The sequence below is a fragment of the Vicugna pacos genome, chromosome 7 (assembly GCF_048564905.1).
Source record: "Vicugna pacos chromosome 7, VicPac4, whole genome shotgun sequence".
Lineage (NCBI taxonomy): Eukaryota > Metazoa > Chordata > Mammalia > Artiodactyla > Camelidae > Vicugna > Vicugna pacos.
This window is the reverse complement of record NC_132993.1, coordinates 49,464,767-49,492,523: the sequence shown is the minus strand read 5'-3', so window position 1 is coordinate 49,492,523 and position 27,757 is coordinate 49,464,767. Positions and strand designations below refer to the sequence as shown.

Below are 27,757 nucleotides of genomic sequence, written 5' to 3'. Positions count from 1 at the left end.
TCTCTTACCTGAATATGTGGGCCGTGCTCTCCTCTGAATGGACTTTCTTCCTCGGTTATCCAGTTGGTCTTCCCCTAAGGAACAAAGGTGAAAAATTTGTGTTCCAACTTGTGTAAAATTTTTTCAAAATTTTCTTAAATTCTTTTCATGTCCTTTAAGAATAAATTGGTTTTAAAAAAGAGAAAACATTACCAAAAAATAAAGAAAGGAAAAGAAGGAAGAAAGGGAAGAAGAGAGGAGGGGAGGAAGGAAGGAAGGGAGGTAGAAAGGAGTAATAGATAAACAGGCAAAAGAGAGTCGGAGCATAAAGTCTGCTGTGGAACTAGCATCTCTGCAGGTGCCCACTGTAACCATAAGGAAAACACATTCTACTTGGGTAGCCACAGGCAATTTTGAAGGAGGTCCTGAAGGAATCAGTGGTTCCAGTGCATTACCCTGGTGAAGAGTCTGGTCCTTTCTGTTTGGGCTCAGCATTGGTTACCTGCAGCTGGGTCCTTTGTTAATTGGATAGCAGCAGAACAACTGTTCCTTTCCAGTCCTAGCTTTTACAAATTGGGAAGAACTGATGATTTAGCAGTACTTATGACGCTAAAGATGTAAGACCACATTACTGGAGCCACATTTGGGATCATAATAAAATGTTTCTTGAGAACCACTGTTGCAAAATTATAGCCACATTTTGACATATTAAAATACATGGTTTTTATATACTTTCATAAAATAACTACTGGGAAAGGACATACATAAACATATATGCATTTCATTCTATATTTCAAAGCAAAAGAATGTTAATTTTAATAATATTTTAATATTAACTCTTAAATGACTTCTAGAGACGCCAAACTAACCATGTCTCAGAGTTTCCTGATTCTGGTTTGTTAATTTTTCTAAGCCAAATTTCAGTATAGAGTTCAACAAAAGCAAATCTCTTAATTCTGTTACCACTGTGTTTTTATATGGTAATTGGATAAGAATCACTTTATCCATTTTGATAGACTAACAATCTTGTAATTTTACCCAGCTTGCTATACACACGTGTGTGATTTTGTCTAGGAAGCTAGCATGACTCCACAATCAGAGGAACGCCAAATATAATATAAGCATAATAATACGACACTCACTGACAGTGTCACAAAGCCAGGAAGAACTATGGTTGAGAACGATTTTTCTCCAACTCTCAGCTCAGAGAAACATTGAGTAATATTTCTGAATTAGTCAGAACTATTACTGGCTATATGACACATCTTAAGCAAGGAAAGTCCCTTAGTCTCTTAAAATATTCCTTTTTATTAGCAGAATTCTAAAATTAGCATTGGCATTTTAATGTACTAAAGCAATATAAATTTACTAAAAGTCATATTTGAAGCTCTAATTAAAAGAATAAACTGTATGGACTAAGAATACATATATAACATTAGATATATACATGTATGTGTGTATATATATGCACACATATTTATTTAGTTAGAATATACCTATATATTCCTAGTTAGAATATGTTTTGTGGTATTATGATAGACACACACTTAAATGAAGTGATGTAATAAGATTTTACACCTATTATTATGCTAACTTTTAAAATGTGCTGTTTGTACATAGCTTCCTTATTCTCATCAGGGATTCAGTCTTAAAAAGACAGAGCACTACAATTAACATTTTAATGTAGCAAAATACTAATATAAACTCATTAAATGTCATAATTAGAACTCTTAATCTCTCTAAAAGTACTACTTTTGAAAATTAAAATTTAAAAAGATTTTAAATTCCGCTGTAGGAACTTATCTCATAAATACTTTGTTCTTGGTGTGAAATAGTTTGCTCTCGACTCTAGACTCCTGAGTCATCAAAGGAAAGACACACCTCAAAATTGACCTGATACGGTAAGGGCTAATCAGTTGATATATAACAAAGATTTTGATCAGAAAGGATGTTGAGCTTCATGAAATGGTTTTTCTTTTCTTTTCTTTTCTTTTCTTTCAGTTTTATTGAGACATATAGCATTGTATAAGTTTAAGGTATACAGCATAATGTTTTGGTATATGTATGTATTGCAAAATGATAACCACAGAGAGATTAGTTCATATCCATCACCTCACATAGTTACAGTTTTTCCCTTGTAATGAGAACTTTTGAGATCTACTCTCTTAGCAGCTTTCACATATACAGCACGGTATAGTCACCATGCTATACATTATATCCTCAGAACTTATTTATCTTATAACTGGAAGTTTGTGCCTTTTGATACCTTCACTCAAATACCTCACCCCCCTCCCCCAACCCAGGCTGTGGTTTTTCTTATCAAATACAAGAGAAAGAGAATAAGAAGGGGAAAAAGCATCCCTTTGATGTAGTGGCTCTGGGACATAAAAAGTCCTGTGAGAGCTGCACGTGACTTGAGAGACCGTCTAGGTAAATCTCCTCTCCCCGACCATTTCTCCTGTCATTTTATAGCTGAGGAAAATAATAGTTCCATTGAAGAAAGACAAAGTTTTATGACCTTTACTATGGTCACACAACTAAGAACAGGTGCCAAGAACAGAAACCGGATGTCTTGAGTTGGAGTCTTTCTTCACCGCTATACTGAAGGCAAAGAACGCATTTCAAGATGGCAGGCAGTGGAAAACATTGTGGAGTTCTGTCCCCTTTTTTGAAGGCTTTTGAAGAAACCTCATTTCAAAATCTCTTTGTGAAATGTGCAGAAGCTTGAAAAAGAATAAGAAACCTATAAGACCTGAGCCAAAAGCATGAAAAATCACAGAAAATATTCAGCATTTCATCTGACAACCATTTACTGAGTATCCCCCATGTGCAAAGCACTGTTCTAGGTCCCTGGCATACATCTGTGAACAAATAGGCAAGCACTTCTCCTGGGGAGCTTGCATCTAGTGGAGAGAATCAGACAGTAAAATAGTGAACATAATAAATAAGTAAATCATGTATCATTTTGGAAGATAATAAGTGTTACGGGGGGGAAGCAGAATAAAAGAGTTAGGAGTGACAGGGGTGGGGATGGGTGTGGGAAAGGGTGTTAGGGAAATGTCTTAGTGGGAAAGTAATATATGAACAAAGATTTGAGTGAGGTGTGGAAGTTAGTCATCAGGGGGAAGAGCACCCCTGGCAGAGGGAATAGCTGTTATAAAACCTCCATGGCCAGAGTGCGCCTGGCGTATTTGTGAATAGAGTTCAGCGGAGTGCTAAGAGATGGGATCAGAGCGATGCTGGGCAGCCTCATTCTGCAGCGATGTGGGTCGTTAAAAAAAAAAACAACTTTACTTTTACCCTGAGAAATATGATGAGAAATATGAGCCTGGCTGCTATGTTGAGAGAATGGAAAGTGGATCGAGGGAGGGGATAAAAAGATGTAATAGGGGTACCTCTTAGGAGGCTGTAGTTTTCATCCAGAAATGAGAAATGTTGGCACAGGCCAGGGTAATGGCATGAGAGGCATTGAGACATGGTAAGTTTCTCAGTAGTTTGAAGGTGTAGAAAACAGGATATCCTCATGGATTGGACATGAGTGTGAGAGAGAAAGGGAACTGCCAGAGATGGAAAATGGAATCAATAAAGAAAAAGGAGGATGATGAAGGAGAGAAAGGAACAAGGTGTTGTGTTGGGTTTGCAGGAGATGGATGTGAAGGTTAAGGAAGAAGAGCAGGGCTTACTCTAGTTGGTGCTGGTGGAGCTGGTGGAGGACACTAGTTACACTTGCTGTGCTTAGACTTCCCAGCACAGACCCTCTTCCACAAATGCCCATGGTAATCCCTTCCTTTGGTGCTTTCCTAGAAGGACACTGGTCCAGTGGTGAGTGAGGTGCTGGGGCCACCCTGAAGCCCAGCAGCCACAGCCGCTGCCAGGAATCTGTTTGGCAGCTGCTCTTTGATGTGCTGCCTTCACCACTTCTCCAAGCGTGAACTGTCCTGAAGCACCTTATTAGGGAGCGTCCTTCTCCTGCACTTTGTGCACAAATGTGTACAGGTGGATGAAAAGGCATGCATGCACTAATGTGCATTTTTGGTTTTGTCAGAAAAATCCAACAAGAGCAAAAGTCCATTTGAAAATGTTTAATTTTATAATCTGATGCTTTTACTTGATGACCTGCATTTAAACTATAAAGAAAAATGTAGGCTTGGATTTTCACCTATAATTTGTATTTGCATGATTATAATATGCCATTATTAATTTTATACAGGGGATCCAAATCTGCTGTCTCAGAAGTTCAAAAAGACCTCATAATGTTAAAGCACCCTTTAAAATACTTTGCTTAATTGAAGAGGATAGAAATGATGTAAATCAGATCATGTCATTGCCCTACTCAAAACCTTCATTTCCCTTCTGGTTCAGAATGAAATCCAAAGTCCTTACAATGGCCTGTAAGGCCCTATACAAACTGGCTTTATGCCACCCTTCTGGCCCCATTACCAACCATCTTTTCTTTTATTCACCTTGCCTCAGCTGACACTGCTAAAGACAGTCCCTTTTCAGGTCCTGTGCACTCACTGTTCCCACAGGCCAGTGCTTGTCCCCATCAGCCGCTTGACCTTTCTTCTCACTTCATACAGTGTTGTTCTCTGTTCCACTGTCACCACCTCCAAGCAGCCTTCTCTGTATCCGTATCTAAATGTGCACCACCTCCCACGACTTTGTCTCTTTTATTTTTCATCTTAGTCCTTACTATACACTTGCTTGTCTATTTATACACTTTCTCCTCCATAACAATGTAAACTCATGAAGGCGAGAGATCGGAAACTCTGCTTGCTTTTAACCTTGGCCAAACAACAGGGCCTGACACATTGCGGGTGGCTGCTAGTAAAGATTGGTGGGGTGAGGAAAGTGAGGGGGATGACCTTTGTGATGCTTTTATATGGTGGTACACTTTGGTTCTTGAAACACCTGACACCACTGTCCCTCAGCCCCTGGTTTCCTCAGCCTCAGGTTCTTCTGGTTCTGTTTCAGACGTGTAGGGCCTGGGATCTGCTGCCTTTACAGATTTCTGTGTTCTCTCTCCCTTATACGCACCATACGCCCCAGTCATAAACCATTGGTCACAAGCCTCTGTGTCCTTTCAGATGTGCACGCCTTTGCCCTTGCTAGTCCATCTGTCTGAGCTGTCCTCCTTGCTTTTTCTCCTGGCTGCCTCTTATGCCAAAGCCCCAATTCACTTTTCATGTCGCCTCTTCCGGTAGATTTTCTTCATACTGCCTTCCTCCCTCCCTACTGACCAGCCACTCCCTTCTGTCTCTTGGCACATTGTCTGTGCCTGAATTTCCCCCGGGGCTGGATTGCAAAGACATGGTTTCCATCTGCATTTTCTTCTAAGTTACGAACTCCTTGAGGGCAGAGCTACAGCATAGTCATGTCTTTGAATCTAAGCATAATCCCATTGCCTCTCACACAATAGGGGCTCAATCAATGACTTCTGAATGAATACAAAAAACATTGTCAAATTAAAATGTAGGTTAAAATGCTTTGAAATGCTTTGAAATTTGAGTTGAAGGCTGTAGAACCAAGCCTTGTGTTTTCCTTGAAGCAAGAGCAGCGATCCCCAGTGTGGAGCATGCCGAATGAGCAGGTAGCATGGTTCACTCAGCACACACTGAGGTGAGTCACGGGAAGTTACTAGCCGGGCTCTGCCTAAGTGCAGCACAGGACTCGGCGTCAGTGCAGTCAGTACCTTGGCCATTGCTTAGAGATGAGCTAATCCTGAGATCGGATTCTCCCTGAGGAGGTTTTGAATTAGAATCACATTTCATGAAAAGAAATCCAGAATGGGGTTCTTTTCTCCTTTCTGTGTTTAGTGTCTAATCCCATGATCTGTGTCTCCCTTGTAGCAGTAGTAGTAGTAGTAATAGGATTTTTGTCTCCATTTATTTTTATAAGCTCGGTGTACTCTCTCTAGCGTGAATCTTACGTGGGGAGAGGACATGCAGGGCTGGAGGAGGAGGCTTGCTCTTCAAGAAGAGCATGACAGAATCTCCAGTGTTCAGGTGAAGATGAAAAAGCATATATGCCATTATTAAATTGCTTCAATCATTTGTTTTCAAGCAAGGAAATACATGTACAAATCATCAGTAGGCCCTCTTTATCATACTGTGATATTTACACCACTTTGGTCCTTTGCTTCTCTATTTAACTTTCTTGCTTTACAGTAGAACATTCTCAAGTAAATTATTCAGAAAGAGTGCTTTGGAATTAAATTGTTGAATCCTTACGTGTTACATGTCTTTAAGTATTTTTAAGTAACATACTTGTATATTAGTATTTAATGGCTGAAAGTAGAATTATAGTTTAAAAATAATTTTCTCTCAGAATGTTAAGGACATTCAGTGTTGCTGACTAGGACTTTGATGTCAGTCTCATTCCCCATCTCTTTTGAGGATGACTGTTTTTTTTTTATAAGGATCCCCAGGGATTTGAAGTTTCATGAGAATATTTCTAAGTGTGTGTATGTTGTTATACATAGAGCTTGGCACTGGTTGGGCTCATCAAATATGTAGACTTGAGTCATTTTTCAGTTCCTAAAAATTATCTTCTGTTAGTTGAAAATTTCCTCCCTTCTCTTTGTCAGCATTCTTATGGACACTATTCAGATATAAGACTTCTGTATTGATGGTTTGTGTCTCATATTTTCCCGTTTATTATACATTTTATCTATTTGCTTCCTTTTATAAGCGATTACTTTGATTTCACTTTTTCAGATCCCTTGCTTATTTATGCAGTTGTAGTTTTCATATTTAAGTGTTCCCCATTTGTTTTTTAATTGTTCTTTTTCGTAGCAGCATATCTGTGTTTTAAAGATAAAATGTTTTCTTGAATTTCTTTGAGATTATTTTTTCTGTTCCTGAACTCTCTCTGTTTTGTCCAGAATTGTTTATGTTTATTTTAATCTTTTTTCTTCATGCTGCTTGGTCTCCTTATATGCCAGGAAATTCCTACTTTGGCATTGATTTATGAAAGTAGTAACTGCTGTCGTTTTTCCATGTGGTTGTGTAAATGAGTCAATTGGGAACTCTATGTCAGCTGGTGTGGGAGAGAGGGTATGGTCCGCCAATCCCACTTAGGGTTAGCATTCCAGAAGATGGCTCATGGTCTCTGAATCTCCCTAACTGACTGTATTTTGGGGCAACAGTGTCCACAGTAGAAGACTTGGCTTTCTCCAGACGCATCCTTTTCTTAAGAAAGAATGATCTGAATGTTCTGCCTGGGATTAAACACTGGTTGCTGGCATAGAGGAAAGGTAATTAAGTTGTTGGAATGTAGTCCTGGTCTTCTTAACCAACTAGCATTTTAAAATTGCTTGTTTTCAGTCCTGCCTTTTTTTTCCTTCACCATACCTGTTTCTTCAGCAGAGTTCCATTGGATAAAGTCTCCCATCTCTTCAGTGGTAGCCTTCTTTTTTGTTTCCTTTTTTTGGTACACACCCAGTTGATTTCCCTTTTCTGGAAATTTATTTAAAATATCTTTGTTGACAACTCTCCTATCCTCTTGTTCTGTTATACATCCATTTTTTTTTTTTTTGGATTCTGCTACTTGGTAACATTTTAATTTGAAATACTATTGGATTTATAGAAAAGTTGTAAGAACAGCAGAGAGTTGTATGCCCAACACTCAGCTTCCCCTAATTTTAAAAACTTACATAACCATAGTACAATTATCAAAGTTAAGAAATTAATATTTGTATGATACTGTTAGCTAAGCTACAGATTGTACACGGTCTGCAGTTTTCTCACTAGTGCCTTTTTTCTTTTCCAGGATCCAAGTCAGAGCCTCACATTGTGCTTAGATGTCATGTCTCTTTAGTCTCCTCTAGTCTGTAGGAAGTCCTTAGTCTCTCCTGGCCATGACTGTCAAAGTGTACTGGTTATTTTGTCAAATGTCCCTCAGTTTGGGTTTGTCTGATGTTTTTTCATCATTAGATCATTAGATATGAGGTTCTGTGTTTTTAGGAAGAATACAGAACGGATCTGCCTGTCTCAGGGAGGATCAGTCAGCATCTTACCACTAGAGATGTTAACTTTGATCACTTTATTGCAATAATGTCTTGTTCATATGGTGATTTTCTGTTTTCTTTAATTCTATACTTACTTATTACTTAAAAGTTTTCTGTAAGGCTGATCTATTTCTTCTTTTCTCTGATTATTCTGTTACCTTCTTATCTCTGTGAGGACTCTTGGATACTTAACTTGAATCTGTGGATCATAATCCGGTACTGTCATTTATTTTGTTCCTCAGAGTGTTCCAGCTTTGGCCATTGGAGCTCTTTCACCTTGGCTTATGTGCCCTACTGACATGTCCCTATCTCTTTGAGTATTTCATTGTTTTCTGTCACCAGAAGAAGGATGCTCCAGAAATACCTTGTATGTCCCCTGACACAGTCCTGGCATCAGCCACTTCTCCAAGGATCCCTGGATCCTTTCACTGGAGATTGATACTAACTGTACTCTGTAACTGGGCTGTCATTGCTTTTAGAAAATACAAAGTAACCCATACATACACATAGATCTGAAGTTTTTTTCTGTGTCTGTTTACCTGATACGTATTTAAAACCATGATGAATTCATATGTCTATTCTTATAATTTTCTTTAAGTGAGATATTGGAAAAAATGAGGGACTAACACATATGCTTTTATGCTGTCTTTTACCAGAAAACCCAATTCAGATAAAATGTTAAACGAATGCCTTTGAGGGTTTGTTCTGTTTAAGAAAAATTATACTATTTTTCACACTCATTAATTACTCCCAACAGTTTTTCAATCTTTCAGACATGATAGTTCTTTTGAATAAAAATCAGTCTAGATGGACATAAATAGAAGAGTGTAGACACTTCCATGTATATTGCTAAAATATTTGCCACAGTAAAGAGGTCTGTTACATCTTAGTTTCATCAGCTTATCAGAGAACTGAGCATGAAAGAGTCTAATGCCAACAATAGGAAAATAAATGATTCAGTTCAAAATGTCACACATCTTTAATCCAAAACAGTGCTTGCAACATACTAGACACTCAATACATACGTACTAAAATGAATGAACAAACCTAATCAATATCACCACCAATAAGCACCTGTTGTCATACAGTTCTTCAATATCCAGAATATATTGTAGCATAGCATCATATAACCCTTAGAATCATGCATCACTAATTCACTCAACAAACAACTACCACTCTGACAACAGCTCTAAGCATGTATATTTTAAAGTCAAAGGAGTTCATCAAGTGATTTTTTTCGCCTAAGTTTTCCATTTTTTCCTTATTTTCTGGAGTGAATTCAAATGTATAGGATTAGTCCAGTAAGATAGAGCATTTTGAAAGCCTATATGAAATTATAGAACCATGTTTGTGAATTCAGGAATAACATACATAACAAATTGTAGTAGTTGCTTCAGACAGGTACTAATGGATTCTGTATATTTGGAGATATGTGGCTTAAATAGACATATTTCCTCTGTAAGTGGATAAAGTCTTCACTAACAAAATAGTTGCATTGGAATAAAAATCTACTCCAGTCCATACCAAATTTCCAGGTGCAGACCAAATTCCTACTATCTTATTCTAAGGCTAGAGTAACTTTTTAAAACTTTTGACAAAAGTGGACATTTATAGAAATGTTTGGTTGGAGGGAATGGTTTGTGTCTCTTTCCCTTTTGTAGTTTATGCCTTCATTTTGCTGGAGTGTATCACCCAGTACCTTCCTTTGATAAGATAGTATCTTTTTGTTGTTGAGATTCTGAATGTCTGAAACTCTATTATTCTACTCTTCAGTTTTGCAGTGTGGGTGTATAAGAGATTCTAAGTTTATAAACTTTCCCTTAGACTTTCCTTCATATGTTGATTTCCTAAATGGTTCTTTTCAGTTTCCTGCCAGTTTTTCATGTGTCTGTTTTGTGTGTGCATTCTGAGAGAACTTAGTCAACTTTATCTTCTAAACAATCTACTACATATTTTGTTTGCTATTTCTCCTTTTTTTTTTATAGCACTCTCTTTTCATTTCATAGATGTACTAGCTTATGTCTTTGAAGATAATCCAAATTTCTGTACTCATAGTCTCTTCCCTGCATTTTCTCTTGTTTTCTGAGTTCTCTTTGTTTATTTATTTGCATGTTACTTTTGTTGCCTTTCATGCTAGAAACTGTCATCACACTGTCCATCATATTTAGGAAAGGGGCACTGCAAAGAAAAGTGGGAGCTCTGTATGACTGAGTGGGGCTTTTTGACTGGTGAGTTCACTACAGGAAGATAGAGGGAAAACCTGACTGTTAGTCTCAGTGACTCACAGATGTCAGTCTCTCTGTATTTTCTCTTTGGCTATTTTGTTTCTCCAGGAAGAGAGAAATGTCACCTTGCTCTTTGTGGCTTCCTCTCTGTAGATTTACACGTATGTTTCAGCTTTCCCCTCTTTAGATCATCTCTAAGTTTTCCATATTCTAAAATAATGTTGGCAGTCCTTGTCTCCTGTCCTATCTTTGTTCTGCAAGAATATATGCATATATGTATTTAATGTCCATATGTAGAGAGAAGCCTTCATGGAGAAGGTAGTAAGTGAACTCTACCTTGAGGGATGTTTACTCTTCAGTCAGGGGAGAAGGCAGAGTAGGGGGAGAAACCTTCCAAAGAGAGGAAAAGAACATGGAAAATTGGTTACTATAATGCATATGATTGAATGGACAACATTGTTCAATCATCTGCCTACATATTTTCCTAAGAGTAATGTTTGTTCTCTAAGGTTGTACGTAGGCTTAATCAAGCTGAATAGATGGAATACCTTGATAAAACACTCTTGATTCCTTCAGGCAGTTTGTTCCAACATCTACTATTCCAACAATGTATGTCACATGACTATTTCACTCATATGAAATGTAGTGAATTCATAACATGTGATACTTTCATGAAAATTGTTGATATTATTAGGAGGAAAAGAATTGAAGATACCTCTCCTGATAATCTTACTGAAGAATAAAGTAATGATAATGTACATGGTTAACAAAATTAGGTTTTCACTTAGTTACACTGATGGGCCAATTCAGATATAAATGACTTTCCATTTGTTGGAAGGACTACATGGAAGTCACTTACATGTACATTTATGATATGAAGGATTAAACTTACACTTTCATGACAGTGGAGTTACAAAAAACATTTAATTCATTTATATCTCCATGTAGGTAAATTTCAAATAAGTATTTTTTTTTATATTTTGAAACTTGAATAACTTCTTGTTTACATGCGTAAAAGTTAAGTGTAAAACTAATACGTGGTCATTGTAAAAAATCTGGGAAATTAGCAAATATAAAAAATCAAAAGAATTTAATTACGCCACTTTTCAAGGATAGCTATTTTAATACTTGGTTTAGTTATTTCTCCCAAACACACAATAGAGAGCTTACTACTTTTCAAATTCACTATAGTGTGAACTATCCCCATTTCATTAAATTGTCTTTGAAAGTTTGAATTTAAATGAAGGCACACTGAAGCTTGGATTAAAAGACCATTTTGATTTTTATAAAGTCCAATAGCATTTGTTAGTCATTCTCTCTCAAATCTAGCACTGAGGAGAAAGGTGTTGAGGGGCCTGCGGAGGCTGAAGTGTGTGAGTGGGGCCAGCAGGGGTTGCTGTCCTGGGTGAGGCTGCGGCATTCCTGGTGTCTCTGACCTTGGACTCACTTAACATTCTAGTCTGGATTCTATTAAAGGAATTTTGTGTTTTCCCTTTGCAAGAGTCACCCCCTACCATGACAAATATTTTAAAATGTTTCTTAAAAAAAGTTGGAAAAGCAACTTTTTCCCAAAAGAAATTTATAGTTCAAATTTACACCAAGTTCTCACTAACTGGAGCAAGCCGTTTTCAGTAAAGCTTCGACTCTCCTCTGTAAAACATTAGTCACTCCCTTGGAAGAAGCAGTTTTTTATAGGCAGTGGGATAAAACAGCCACAGATGTTCATGTAATATGATGGGCTTTAGAATGTACCTGCAAAGCTTTTTTTTTTTTAATTTGGAGGAAAAAAGATGAAAGAAAAAAGACTGAATTGGGATGCTAAAATAACAGTGATTCAGTATTAAGGAAATGATAAGTTTCTGATCCATTCAAATAGTGTTTTCTTTTCCCCTTTCCTTTATTCTTGGGACGTTCTTGACGTTGTGCCAAGTCGTTTCCAGTGCACAGTATTTTAAAGGTATCTGCCATTCCCATGTGTAACTGATTGCTTTTTTTACTATGCAGGACTGTCGTGAAACCTGTGGCCCAAGAGTTTGATCCAGATATGGTCCTGGTTTCTGCTGGATTTGACGCATTAGAAGGCCACGCCCCTCCTCTGGGAGGGTACAAAGTGACAGCTAAATGTAAGTAATAGACAGCACTTTTTCTATGTGTATAGTAAACTTAGGTGAGACTTTGAAAAATGATTCAGATGGTGTTTATTGCTCTGTCAGATTCACCCCTCTGTAAAAATTGACCTTTAAGAAAACCAAAGTTGAACCTTCGATGGACTTGAAGGGACATTTCAGAACCTTTATGTTTTTCAGGAGTTTTGTTTTGCTACTTAAAGGCAGAAATGATTGAGCTTCTGTTTAAAATACGTTAAATGACTTAAGAGGTTGTGAGTCTAGAAAAGCTACTGGGCTTTTGAACGTAGAATGGAAGTCACTGCTTGTCTTTCATTGGGCATGGGGTAAAAGTAGCTGCTCCCAATAGCACTGTGCTCTTCTGGGTTTGAACACAAGAGTATAGTCCCCCTGCTCAGACGCTCTGCACATGCCTCTGGGCAACACTGTTAGTCTTCTGTCATATTGCAAAGATTCACTTTTTGACTGTGTTCCTTAGTAACTAGACATCAAATGAACAAATGAATTTTGTGGTATATTGCATTTGAATAACATGACCTAATGGAACATGATTAGAAAGAGGCTTTCTTTAAGAAGAACTTCTGTGCTCTCCAAGTATGAAAACAAGGCATACATGTAGCCCACGCATGCAAACGTATTCCTGCACTCTGGATTTCTATAAAAATAGAAGGAAAAAAGTAAAATTACACTAAGAATAGGATACACTATTGTGTATTTTAATGGAGGTTGAGAAGAAACAAATCAAAAACAACCCAAATAGTTTTAAGTAAGATGAGTTTGGAGCAAGTGTGTTTTATTAATTTGAAAAGAACCAAAGAATCAGTATTATGCCAACCTTTGTTTAAAATTGGCTTCTCATGTGAGAGAATGTTCTGCACTCTAATTCTTCCAGTAACATTATTAGGTAGTAGCTATTTTTAACGTCTGTTTTTTACCCAGTGTTCTTGGTGCCTTGTTGGCTGTTGAAAATATATTAAGAGGCAACTCCACAAATATAAATAAAGCATAATTTGCAATTTTGGTAAAAGTGTATAGAGAGATGTTTGGTCAAATCAAATGTCTTTATTATCCTTTTTCTTTCTTCATGGAATTCCACTCAAATGGAAGTCAGTCTTTGCACTGCAGATAAACCTCATTTGGGTCAAGACTGGAGAATTAGTTTAGACTAAATAAAGGGGAAAAAAACTTGTACCCTAAATTGAGATAAACCCAAACAATAGAAAACACATGGAGCAAAGACAGAAATCTAGAAAAGGTGTCCCTTGCCATTAAATCCAATAATCTCCCTCAGGACAGAGGAATGTCTGTATTTGAGTCTTTCTCCCTGCCAAGGGGAAAAGTTGTAACAAGTCCATTTCTCAGAACTGGCTGGAAGGAACTAATCTTTTTGTTTGCTTGTTTATTTGTTCAATTTTTTGCCAAGTCAAATTCAAACTCATATCTCAAATATCATCTTGGAAGTCTCAGCCTCTTGTTGGCTTTAGTATATACACCAAGACCTCCGTTGTGTTGTGTTTCTTTGTCATTTGAGGGGAGGCTTTTCATTTTTTTCTATCCCACGATAAGTTTATCTATAATCCCTCCAGGCCCTTATTCCTCCTTATCAGTTTCTTCAGTTCTGTGTCTTTCTATTCAGCAGATCCTTGCTTCCTTACTAGGTGACTTGTTTCCTAAAAAAACAGACAGACATGAATTTTAAATGATTTAATCATTGACTGTTCGTTGAGTATTTACAGTTTAGGGAAGAGATGTACAATGAAGAGAGGGAATGTTTGAACCCAAAGAGGTTGTAATAGAGGCTATCTAAAACAGTTCACATATTTCATAGATGAGAAAATGAATTTATTTTACCATCTGAAATAACTGGGGTTAAAACCAAAGTGCTTACTCTGAATTTATAGTTAGATGAAGTTGTGTAAGGCTTTTACTGGATTTTTTCCAAGAAGAAAAATGTTTCATAAAATGCATGAGAATGGAGAAATTATATGCACACTACCAAGCCCATTATGGTGCCCAAGACCTTTAACTCCACAAGCAATCTGTGATAGATACTGAATAGTCCCATGATACTTAAATGAAAAACAACAGAACATCGTATCTGAGCAACTGTTTGTATATATCATCTCATGCAGGCCTGAGTTTGCCAGCTTTATTTTCTAGAGATTCTTCCACAATAACTGGGCAGAAGTTAGGATTACTGAAACACTGTATAGTTATTCCCCAAATAGCTCATGCTTGGGTCTCTCTTTTTTTTTTTTTTCTTTCTTTTGTCTTTCTAACCACCTGGCAGATGCATTTATATTGCTTTGGTCTGGACAGGCAATTAACATTGGTCCAGAAGTCATTCTCCATTTGAGGAGAGTCCCAAAATGCTGCTAGAAATGGGCTAAAACCTGAAGTAAAAAGTAGATAGAAATTAAAGAAACAAATTCCTTTCCTAATGTTTTTCCCGTTTCTGCAAAACTCACCTCTGCCCCGAGTAGAATGTTTAAGGAATTTAGAGAGTGGTTTTGAGAATACTATCTTGTCAGAGATGCTAAAATTTTATTGTCTTAGCACATTGAATAAATCCTCTTAAATTTTTTGTTTGATAACTCTGAAAGGGGAAGATAAATTAAGTCAAGCTAACAAATGTTTTCATTTGTTTTTAAACATCTTTTAAACTCTCTTTTTTAAGAATTGATTGGTACTATGACAAAAGTCTCAGCTTGAATATGGAGGTGATTTAAAATTAAAGTTGATTCTTGGCTAAGACTGTTTCTCTTCTTTCCTCTTTTCTCCTCTCATTTCTTTACATATTATGTGTTCTCTACTGTGAAACTATAATAAGAATATTCAGATTTGCTTGTGCTGAATTTTTAAATAAATTATCTGAATTAGTTATTTGAAATCTATACTGTTCTTTCAGTTAACAACCAGGATTAAGGTCCAAGCTGAAAGGAGTAAGTATCTTTGTGTTCTACTCTAAACCTTACATCAAACTACCTTGAAGTTATCAGTTTACCTTTTTAAATACTCTCATTTGGATCTTACTGTCTTCAGGTTACAGTTTAAGAAGGTTGGCATGACAACTAAGTGCCATATCCAGACAATAAAACTGATTCACCATATTGCAGGACCCTCTTAACAGTGTTGCTTAACAGTGTTGTCACCATTAAAAAAAAATTCTTTAGTTCAAATTCATTTTACAACAAACATATTTTTTCTTCCTTTTTAATGTATTTGTTTATTTTCTACTTTCTATGGCTTCAGGTAGTGAACTCATACATGCAAATTACTTTTATCATGTGGATGAAGAATTGTCCTTTCTTTGGAAAAAAAGCAGAAATCATTGCAAGATGATTTTTTTGTGAGATGGTAGCCATGGGTGATTAAAAAAATGTTTTTAAAAAATAAACATAGAGTGGTTTTATAGTCCTCTAGATAGAAACCATTTCCCTCAGCAAATGCACAAGTGTTATTTTGACAAATAAAGAATAGATAATAGTTGGGAAAAAATCAAATAACATATCTTAGGGTTTTGAATTACCATCTTTTTCTTGATAGAATGATTTATCCTTTTTAGTGGTCTTCTCATTCCTTCCCCCTCTTCCCCACACTGTGAGTATGTGTCTGTCAGGGAGCAACACTCTTGTGGAGCACATACATGTAAAAATGAATTTGTTCTCAGTTGTGAATTATTCTTAGGGAAGGACAAAAATTCCTTGAATTGTCAATCCTCCAGAAATATCTAAGAAACTGAGTACCAAATCAGTCAACAAATAAGTGCCAAAAAACAACTTCCTTAAACATGTGAGGCTATGTTGATCTGCTTCATCTGCTAATGGTTGATGTATGTGCATCCCTCATGTGTATTCAAGGATGTGGTTGAGTGTCCTCTGCCTACACATTTTATTTGTCCCCATTGTTGAAGGCAGACTGAGCCAAAACTAAGTACATTTTTTTTCTTGTTTTTCCCTCACTGGTGATTCTTTTCCTACCTTAGAATGTCCATGGCTTTACTTTAAGAGATAGTTTTAAGAAAATACTGCTTTAATTTATGTAAAAGACTGATCTGCCTATATTTTCCTCTATGAGTTCTAGGAGTTTCATAGTATCTGGTCTTAAATTTAGATTCTTAGGCCATTTTGAGTTTATTTTAGTATGTAGTCTTACAGAATGTTTTAATTTCATTCTTTTACATGTAACTGTCCCATTTTCCCAGAACCACTTATTGAAAAGATTATCTTTTCTCCATTGTATATTCTTGCCTTTGTGATAGATTAATTGATCATAAGTGCATGGGTTTATTTATGTGCTTTCTATCCTGTTCCATTTATCTGTATGTGTGCGTTTGTGCCAGTACCATGCTCTTTTGTTTACTGTAGCTTTGTAGTACAGTCTAAAGTCAGGAAGTGTGATTCCTCCAGCTCTGATCTTCTTTCTCAAGGTTGTTTTGGATATTCACAATCTTTTGTGTTTTCATACAAATTTAAAAATTATTTATTCCAGTTCTGTGAAAAATGCCATTGGTAATTTAATAGGGATTACAATGAATCTGTAGACTGCCTTGGGTAGTACGATCATTTTAATGATATTGATTCTTCCAGTCCAAGAACGTGGTATATCTTTCCATCTGTTTGTGTGCTCTTCAATTTCTTTCATCAATGTCTTACAGTTTTCAGATTACAGATCTTTTGCCTCCTTAGGTAGGTTTCCTCCTCGGTGATAGTTTTTTTTTGGGGGGGTGGATAATTAGGTTTACTTGTTTTTAATGGAGGTACAATGCTTTTTTAAAAAATGAAGCATCATTATTTTGTGATGAGGATACCTCAGGCCCTGGCTGTCTTAAAGCTGTGCACTTTGTCTTGGTATATTGAGGTGTGCTTGGATCTTGACATTAATATGCTGATGCAGAATAAATTATCTAGCAATGCTTCTTTTTAGCAACCAAACTATCTGAAGCACAGTTAAGAATTAGAAAGTAAAGAGAAGAACTTCCAAAATGCAAAACTAGATGGAGAAGATCCACTTACAGAGACCTGCCATCGTGCCCTTAGTGAGATCCTGCTTAATTCTTTACAGATATTAACTAGAGTACTTGATTAGTCTAGATAATTTTCTGACCTGCAGCACATTTAAGCAGTAGTTTAGAAGTGAAGGTAGGTGAATGGATGGTGGGTATTTTCCTGTCTCAGAGATTCTTTAATTTGAGCCCACAGACTTTCCAGAAGTCCATGGATAGAACTCATAGGGCTTATAAACCTGGATGGAAAAAAAATTACATTGGTACTTTTACTAATCTTGCCCTTTATTAGCTGTATGAATTTAGGAATGTGTTTCCTCCCATTGTAAATGTAGGCAACAAACCATAACATTATCAGTAAAACAGGTAACCTTGTCACCAATAGAAATGATAACTATTTTCATTATCAGTATACTGTTGTGGAGTTGCTTCCAGTGATCGGTTACTCTTGTCATTACTTAGAAGTGATGGTATGTATCAGAACGGCCGCGCAGTTAGTTCTTTGATGCAGTAATACAGAATTAGATGTATTGTACTATGGCTGTTGTCCGTATTTTGGTAGCTCTTTTCAATATTGTAGTTTCTTTTGTTATCTATGTAATTTATTGTATACATTTTAAAACATTCTGAGAAGGGGTCCATAGGCTTCACTTCGAATACACACGCACACACACAATCTTTACCTTGAGACAGAGAATAGTTTGTCTCTTTCTGTTTGCTAATTTGTTTCTCACGTTATGCCTGGCATAGTTATTGTTATATAGTGTTTATCTTTGAAGCAAGCACTGAAGAAAAAAAGAAAAGAGTGTTCAGTTTTTCCAAAGATCTCTTACCTATAAAACAAACTTCAGGTATGTCTTTTAAATGCAAGCTAATCTTCATGCCTTGTAACTGGAAGTTACACTGACACATGAATAATTATTAAGCTTTATATCAAGGATTTGTACATTGATGTGTCATTATTTAGAGAGAATAAACTATCATAATCTGGAAATATAGAAATTTTGTTCAAAATAGTATACCCAGTCAAAATTTTTTTTAATTTGGGATAATTTAAAAGATGCAGTATAATACAAAGAATTATATAACAGACTTTATTACTTCCACCATTTAGAATTAGAAGTTTTTTACTGTATTTGTTTCAAGTCTTCTGTTTATAAAAGAAATAAAAACTGCAGATAAATATGGACTCCCTTTAATCCCTGAATCACTGTCTCTAAGTCTTATTCCTGTTCCCCTCTTAACCACTGTCCTAATTTGTGTACTTTCCAGTACACACACACACACACACACACACACCACACACACCAGTTTTATTTTAGTGGATCTGGTTTTTAATTTACCATATCTAGCAAAAGTTAAGTATACATTGTTATTCAGTACATATTGATTATGGAAATTGCTTTTTTTTGCTTTTAATATCTTTATTTTGATATATGCTCATGAATATTCTTTTAATTTCCCTGTGGTGGGCCATTATGGACATATACCATAGTGTAGTGTGTCTTCCTATTAGTGGAACTTTAAGGTCCAGGTTGTCACTACTATGAACAGTGTTGAAGTGAACATCCTTTCTCAAGTCTCCTCTTGCATGGTTGTTACATTACTTTTTTCGTCAGTGTGGGAGTCTGTCTGTTTTTCAGTATATAAAACTTAAATACATGGAGGAAGGCAGCTAAATAAAGAAAAGAATGCCTTCCATAACTATTTCTCAGACCACAGTCTATGTCCCTTGTTTCTCGCAAACACATACACCCACACAACTAATCTTTCCTCTTCTCTTTGCCATTTGTATAGACACAGATTCCTTTCAAGTTAAAATTGGCAGAGAGGATGTTATTGGGTACTAAAATTCTTTAAGTCTAATCCAAACTTTAAGGATAAGATGGGCTAAAAATCAGGTGACAGAGATAAAAATATTATTATTTTAAGATGTTTTCAAGCAGTACTTTGGAATCCAATTTAAATTGGAAAGATGATTTTCTACTCTAAGCCAACCTGACAGGCTGTGCTGTGAGTGAGTGTGGAGGGCACCATGGCTCTGAGGTTGAAGGCAGTCTGGTCATCCAGTAGACAAGTCGTAATCCTGGCCTGGGCCCTTAGAACGACCACAGGAATGTCGTTTCAACCTCTTGATTGATTTCTTAACTGGGAAGGGAGCATTGATTTCATTCTGGCAGCGTTGTTGTTGTTATTGATGATAGAATAATAATACCTTCTGGAAATCAGTGAGTGTTTACTCTGCTGGGCACTGCTCAGTACTTCCCTGTATCATTTCATTTGATTTTTATGATGAAATGAGATAATATATACAAAACACTTTTTTTTTGGTACCCTGAAATCACTAAAGATTTAGCACTCATTTAAACTTCCAAATTTAAAATAAGTGACAGAAAAATCAAGCAACTTGCTCAAAGTCACAGAGGTGAGGAATAACAAAACCACAACTTGATCCCATGTCTTTTAACTTCCAGCTCAGCATACTTTCCACTTGGCTCATTGGGTTATTAAAAATATCCCAGATAAATAAATAGAGTTTTTAATTACTGTAGAAGCTTATTCTGAATTGTGAAAATACAGGAAAGAAAACGAAATTTTCCCAACAAAAAATTTCTTATTTAAATAAAATTGTCCATGTTGAAAAAGTCAGCAGAGCTCTTCCAGTATATGGGAGCTTACCAGTTTGCAGACCATGTACACTGTTTTTCATGGAGCGTTCTGGGCAAGAACTTGTCAAGGACTTATCGAGTCTTCAGCTGCCTGCCAGTGGGTCTCTTTGTTGTGCTCTTAAGCAAATATACATTGCCCCCTGCAAAGACGAGGGAAGTGGGTTTACAGGACATTTATATTCACTGACATCTTATGCAACATAGTTTCCTTTTATGTCAACATAAAGAAGCAACATAGCTAATTAAGAAGGAAAAATGTCAGCATGTAAAAAAATTACAGATCTTAGATTTGGGGATTATTTTTTTTTTCAATGACAGGCAAAAGATTTATTCAGTGAGTGCTCTGTTTTCCTATTACCTTGCCTTAATTTTCTCTCTCAATTGCCTGTTTCCTTACACCGCATGACAACTCAGATACCAGATTGTAGAAGAGTATTTTCCATTTGCAGTGCTTAGTTACTGATGTCATGAAATAATCGTTAGGCTAGTATGACTTCTGCTTAACTTTGAAGAGCAAAATTACTATAAGTGGGGCCAGATCAACATTGCTTTTGAAAAGAAAATACGTAAGATCCTGAAGAAGGATGCCAGCAGTAACTGTACAGTAAGATGTGCACAATATTTCATTGATCCTAAGATACACTTTTTCACACTTTAACATGTCTGAATTAGAATTCCTTTTATATCTGATGAAGTTTCATTGTTGGGTTGGCAATGTTTTTTTTTTTAATTCACATAGTTTTTTTTAAAATCATCACAATAATTTTGTTCTATAATTGATAACATCTTAGATTCAATGAAATAGAGTATTTTACTTTTTGAGATGTTGTTTTAAAAATCCTAGCCAAAGGCCTTGTGAAAATTACAGCTTAGATTTCCATTGTCTGTTTTCTATACAGGCTTCCAGTGATTGAGAAGAATCTTGAGAAAGTAAAATAACAATGTAATACAAAACAAACAAAAATATTATCAAGGAGAAATTTTATGTAGTGGATTCTTTTAACGTGTTTGCTTTTAACTCAGACCAAAAATCGCTCTTTCATGGCCTGAAGTCTATATGACCATAGGCTCTGACACTTTACTGTGATGCTCATTCTAGGTAAAATAATTGGTTTCCAACTCATTTTACAAATCAAATCAATACAGAGAAGGATCAGTTAGTCATACGATTTATTAAGTCATACCATAGGTGGGTGCCATGGTGTAAGTGTGTGGGCACAGCTGTGTAACTTATAGCTGTCTGCTAGCACATGTGAGGAAGTTATCAAGGAAATTACAGGGAATGAATGTGTACTTCCTCCTGCAGGAGGTTTTCCTCACACTATTCTCATGGACCAGAGAATCACTATGGTCTAGGATCAAGGTTTCTGAGCTAGCAGGTATCAGTGTCACCTGGGGGACTGGTTAGGTGTGCTGGCCCCACTCCTAGAATTTCTGATTCCTTTGGTCTGGAGTAGGGCCTGCAGTTTGCATTTCTAACAAGTTCCCAGGTGAATGCTGATACTCCTGGTCTAGGGATCGCACTTTGAGAATCACTGGACTAGTTACATAAAGGACACAGGATTTGCAACTGGTTGATCTATAGTTTGGGTCTAACTGGCAACCAGTTCACTTTTCTGTGACTTGATCGTCTTATGTCTCAAACAGAAGTAGGACCAATTGTATTTGTTTTGACTAAGCATAGGACTGTTATGAGAATTGGATGAGGTAATGAGCTAAAAGATGCTCTGCAATATGTAGTGCTCTAAGTGTGACAAGATACCAGTGATATTGTGCCCATTAAGTTTGGTGATACTACTGTTTTCTTACAAGTAAGCCAGGTTCAGAATTCTTATGTCAAAACACATTTGTATTCTTATTTGAAAATAAATTCTAAATATTTAGTTATTTTTAAATGTTTGACATATTTAAATCTTTAAAGATATTTTAAAACATCTGAAATAAGCAGTTATTTTTGTTGCTTTTGGCAAGGAGATGGCTGGAGTCCCACATAGCTCTTGCTTTCCCTGACCTTTTTCCGGTAGAACCTCCAGGTTTGTCCCAGGTGATACTGGGGCTCATGGTCACAGATAAGTCACTAGACATTGTGGCAGTTCTTTTCACACAAGCTCTTATGATTCCAGTTCCAGCATGCCCCTATGGGCTGGGTGACTTGAAGCAACTTAACTTTTCTGAGCCTCCGGTTTTCCATCTGCCAGTTGGAAATAACCCTGCCTTTCAGAGGTTATCGTGAGGTTTAAATGAGCTTCACACAAGCTCTTGTGATTCCTCTGCCCAATATCTTCTTCAGGTATTTTCAGACCAAGAGTCACTGCCAGGGACTTCCCTTTATCTCTTCGCCTAAGTAACCTGTTGTCACTCAGTAGAGTTCTGTGAACTCCACCAGGTCCCTTGTAGAAAGAGTACTGTAGAAATACACTTCCGCCTGATCTCAGAATCTGATGTATTTTCAATCAAACAATATGAAACGTGATGAGACAGAGAAGCATAATGTTCTTTCAAATTGTTTTTAAAATGCAGTACTTCTTATAAAGAAGTTTCTTCATCCCTTCCCTAACCTTCACCCGGTCTCCAAATCTTAGTACCAGCTTGTTCCATAAGGAATTGTACATATCTAACCAGATTGTAAGCTCATATTTATCTCCTTCTATCATTTCTTCCAATTTTTAACGTGTGAAATTTTTCAATCTAAATGAGTCACCTGTACAAAACAAGTAGATGTTTATTTTTAATGTGGAAGCAAAACAAATGCCTGGGGTTATGAGCATCAGTTTGTAAACCTCTGCTTTGATTGCTGCATGCTTCTCTAATGTTCAACCTTTATTCAGGAATGGCTTAGGTGGAGTCATATGTAACGATGTGATGTATAGAAAGGTCTTCACTCCCTGCTCTTTCTCTCTTTTCTCTGTTTTGATAGAATTTGTCTATAAGCTGGAGGCGCTGTCTGTTTCAGAAATTATCTTACCAAATTATTGACTGCTTATTGCAGATTACCCCTATGCTAAATATTCTCTTCTGTAACTATAATACAATTTGCACTCCTTACTGGAAGTGACTTCCTACCACTCTCTAGGTCACCCTTATTCTCCTTGGTCCTCCTCTTTGTTCATTATGCTCCAGACTTGCAAATCTTCTCATCACTCTAACTGGCCAGACTCCTGTCAGGTCTGTGCGTGGGACAGTCCTGTCTGGAGCACTCTCCTTCAGTGTCCCCTGGCTGTTTTCTCAGCTCAGATATTACCCTCTCAGTTTTTCCCTGACCACTGTGTCCACCCCTGGCCCCATCAGCCTGTATCACTTTCCCTATCACTATTTGCTAAAATTGTGCAATTTGAAGCTATTGTGTTCTTAACTACTGTGTATCCCCAGGCCTAAAATATCACCAAAATATCATTGTCCAGACTCAAAAGATATTTACTGATTTTCATTTATTGGATTATTATTCTCTTTAAAAAAAATCAAATGACCTAATTTTAAAATGTCTTTAATTCTGCAAAGTCAACCTATTTTTTTTTCTTTTACTTGAAAAGTTTGGTGAATAAGTGTATACTCAGGGTATTTTCATAAGCATCCACATTGTACAACAAACTACATTAACCAGCCTACCAGACAGTATTAGATAGAGGTTCAGAAAAAGCTCTGGAGTATCACATTCTAGAACCAGCTCTTGGTTCTGCCACTTCTCTTATTGTGTGACATTGGACAACTTGCTTTACCTTAGTGAGACTCAATTTCCTCATCTGCAAATAGGACTATTTCAGAGGTTTGTGAAGATTAATTAAGATAGCCCATTTTTCAACCTAAAGACTAATATTTAGTAGGCCCTCAACAAATCTTACCTGATATTAGACATACTTAAATTTTTCATGTCCCTTGAAAGTGTTTTGGATTACAAGTTTAACGCCTGCACAGCATAATGTTATGGGAGATGAACAGTTCTGAAACTGTGTCTTGATAACAAAATGTAACTATCTGGCTTTTAAATGATTCAAACTAATTTATAGATGAAAAGAGCAATAATTAGTAGTTGTTAACAAAATGCATGAGTCCATAGATTTTGGGAGATCACATGTGTTGGTGGAATGAATCTCCCAGACATCCACATAACGAAGAGTTAGTCTAGCCAAGCTCATATGGGTAGCATAGGCTAATGATATTTGGGACAAGTAGCAAAATTCTTCATTTAGTAAGAATTTTCTTAAACATCTAAAAGATTTTTAGGTGCAAAAAGAAGACTCTTCATGTTACTTAAGGTAGAAATAAGGAATAAAACTAAGGGAACATCTCTAGTGCTGACTAGGATTATACCACATCCATTGTGACTAATTAGCTTTTCAGAAGCAGATTTTCTTTATAAAGTAAGTAAAACATAAGAAAAAATGTTTAGTTTTGAACAATACTATGGGAATTTATCTTTGCAAGTACTATGATACAAAGCTTACAGTAAGACAGAAAATAGAAAGATAAAGGATAGACAGAGCTAGTGATGAAAAGACAAAGCTAAGCCCAGAGAGACCAGATTTAATTTAGTTAGTAATGCATTTAGGATTAATTTGTCTGGCCAGCCATTACGTAACTCTAACAGTGTAGGGTATTCTGGCGAGTCTCATCTGGGTTTCATATGGTTGCACATATTTGTACACTGTAGAGAATCCAATCATCTCATTAGAATCATTTATCTCAAATTCAAAATGTGCTGCCAGCTCTGTTCATTTATTTGCAGTTCTCTGGATATAAACAGTTTCCTCAGGTATTATTTCTATCAAAGACTTCTCCCCACAGCACTGTCCTTATGGTCCTTATGCATAATATTTCCTTCCTATTTTAGGGGAGTCATCTAAATCAGGCACACGGAAGAGTGCCTAACATCACTGTTCAGGTAGCTAGCAGAGGGAAACATTTATTAAATGTAGCTCATTTCAATAACCAGTAGGCTCATGAAGCGCCTAAAGGAAACAAAGGAGTGTCGGGCTACTTGGGATGGTTCCAGGAGGGTCGTCTACTTTAAGAGCTGTATTTTGTTAAGGATTGTGATGGTTAGTGGGACTTTTCCTGCTGTTTCACTCAGTAGTCTCAGGGGGGCTGTTTGACACTAGGGTGCAAATGAGGTCTCAGCAATTAGGAAGAGACACCACTGCAGGCTCTGTGAGAGTAGATCACTGAGTACCAGACTTAATAAGTGATAAGTGCCCGGCCAAAGGAATAGCCCAGGGTTGTTTAAGAGTCCAGCTTCTTACTCTTTCCAGTGTGCCTGCTGCTGAAGTTCATCCTGTGACGGCCTCCAGAGGTGCTGTTCAGGTATTTGGCAAGAGGAAAGTCAAATGCAATGACTCTTGGTCCCAACAGAATAAACCACCCAAAGGTTTAGAAGTTCCACCATCTGTGAGCTAAAACACCCTACCCTTTGCCGTATCTGTCTACCGAGAGGTAGCCCGAGAGCCGTCCTTCACACAGGACAGGGACATTGGTGTTCTAATAGCTTAACAGGTCCCTGAGTGAATGGATCTGTTCCCTCTAAGGGTAGGGGACAGAGAACTAACTGCTGATCTGTTTTGATAACTCCCACTTCAGAGAAGAAAAAACTTGAAGCACAGAATGTTAAGTAACTTTTCACTTGCAACCAAAGCCACAATTTCCACCTCCAGTTTTCCTAGGTCTGATTACTTCTTCTACATCCATATAACAATCAAGAGAAAGAGGGAAAGGAACGAGGAGACGTACTGAGTATTAGAATGGTGTATTGGAAAGTACATTCACTAGGAAGTTATGAGACCTGTGTTCTAGTCCTTATTCAGACACCAAATTTCTGTTTAAAGAATTGCTGTCTCCAGTCCTCATCTGTAAAATGAGGTATTTGGACCAACTAATAGAATGGTTTAAAATTCTCTATCTAGAATAACAAGAGCTACAAACATTTAATAAGCACTTATAATCTACAATAAGCACGTTACATTTTCTTTTTTAACCTTTATAATAACACTGTAAGATAGGCAATATTACTATGATCTCCATTTTACAGATGAGGAAGCTAAAGCATAAAGAAGATAAGAAATGTTTGACTTATAAAAGAGCTACAGTTGAAATTCACCGGTGGTCTGGCTTCAACTGGTCAAATATATTTTTCTGTCTGTGTTTGTATCAGAAATTGACCTCGAAAACAAAGAGAGACAAGGCCAGGGCATGTTCAGGACTTGGGTCACCATAGGGATCCAAGTTTATCAAGTTCACCCTTTTGGCTGAAAGAGCTGCGTCTCTCTCCCCCCCCCCTCCTATTTCTGCTCTTTTTCCTTCTCTCCTGGAAGGTCACTTTGTGTATTGAAAGCATAAAACTCTCTAAAATGAATGACTTGGACCCTGCTATGCTAAGACAGAGAGGTAAACCTCAGTCCCTACTCTCTCATGATGCTCTGTTAAAAGATAAGTAAAGGAGCAATACAAAGTGGGAAAGGAGATTTGTTGCACAGAAACAAATTCAGAGGGCTAGGGAAAGTATATTTGATTTTGTCCCAGACATACACAGATGTTAACATTTTCTCCATGTAAGATTGATGAAACTTCTTTTTTGGTGGAGAGATGAAATTTATATTCTAAGGAAAATTACTGTTGAGTTTAAGGAGCTTCAGTTTATGTCTGATCTTTTATTTTTCTCCCAAGCTGTTACTTGATGCCTCTCATATTTGGCCTTTCTCAACTCAGTGAGAGTTGAGACCCTCTCAACTGAGTGTTGAGAACCTACACAGGGTTTCAATTGGGCAAAAGTATTGAAGGACAGAGAACCCTAAGTACCTTTGTCAGAGTACCTTTGGCTGTGGCAATAGACAGAGACAGGCATATTTAGGGCTCTCTCACTGTGTCCTTGCCCTCCTTTTCACACTGACAGTGATAGTGGTATCAGAAAAAAGAAAGCCACCGGCTCTAAACAACTGGTTGTTATCTGCAAAACTAAGTCACTCACTCAGGATGACCACCTGAGTCATTGCAGTTTCTACTTTGCACAAAGGGCTGCAGGGTGAACAGAAGGTAAAACATGTAACCTGTGCTCTCTTCATCAGTCAGGCCTTGGTCATTTTTTTTCTTTTTTTTTTTTGCCAGGCCAGTGAAACCAGAAAGAAAAATTGTCTAACTCATTCAACAGATTTGCTCAGTAGCCACACACAGCGGGCAGCTGCCGTATTGGACAGCACTGATAGAGAACCTTTGCACCATTGCAGAAAGTTCTTTTGGAGAGCATTTACTGAAGACTAAACAAAATAAACTTACGGTACATCAGGAGTTTATATGCTATGAATAAAATTAAAGTAGGGAAAGGATCAGGTTATGCTGGGAGAAGGGAGATTTAGTTTCAAAAAGGATGATCAGACATGACCTCACTCATAACTGTTTACATGAAAACCCAAAGGTAATGAGGGAGCAAGCTGTGAGAGCATTCTCAGCCTGAGGACAGCTTGGGCAAAGGCCCTGAGGCAGAGGTTCATTGAGTGCTCAAGGAGCAAGGGAGCAAGTATGACCGAGGTGGAGTGGTCAAAGAAGAAGGAAGAGGGGAGTGGTGAGGAGTGGTTATATTCTGAATTATTTTAGAGGTAAGTGGATTGGATTTGCTGACAGACTGGATCTAGAGTAAGAGAAGGGTGTTGGGGAGTACAGCCTGGCTCCAGGGTCTTGGGTGTGGACAGCAGACAGAAAGGAAATGATGTTAACTGAAATGGGGAAGGTTATAGAAGCAGGTTTGAGCTGATGACCAGATG

At 37.1% G+C, this 27,757-nt stretch overlaps 1 protein-coding gene across 4 annotated transcripts in view; it reads left to right on the top strand.

Moving 5' to 3' along the window:
- The window catches only part of HDAC9 (histone deacetylase 9), a 638,632-nt gene that overhangs the window by 518,660 nt on the left and 92,215 nt on the right, over positions 1–27,757 (top strand). For all 4 annotated transcript variants that reach the window (XM_072964902.1, XM_072964900.1, XM_015245630.3 and 1 more), the window contains one exon: positions 12,217–12,335. In XM_072964902.1, coding sequence (XP_072821003.1) covers positions 12,217–12,335 — 119 coding nt within the window. The remainder of the gene's footprint in view (positions 1–12,216; positions 12,336–27,757) is intronic.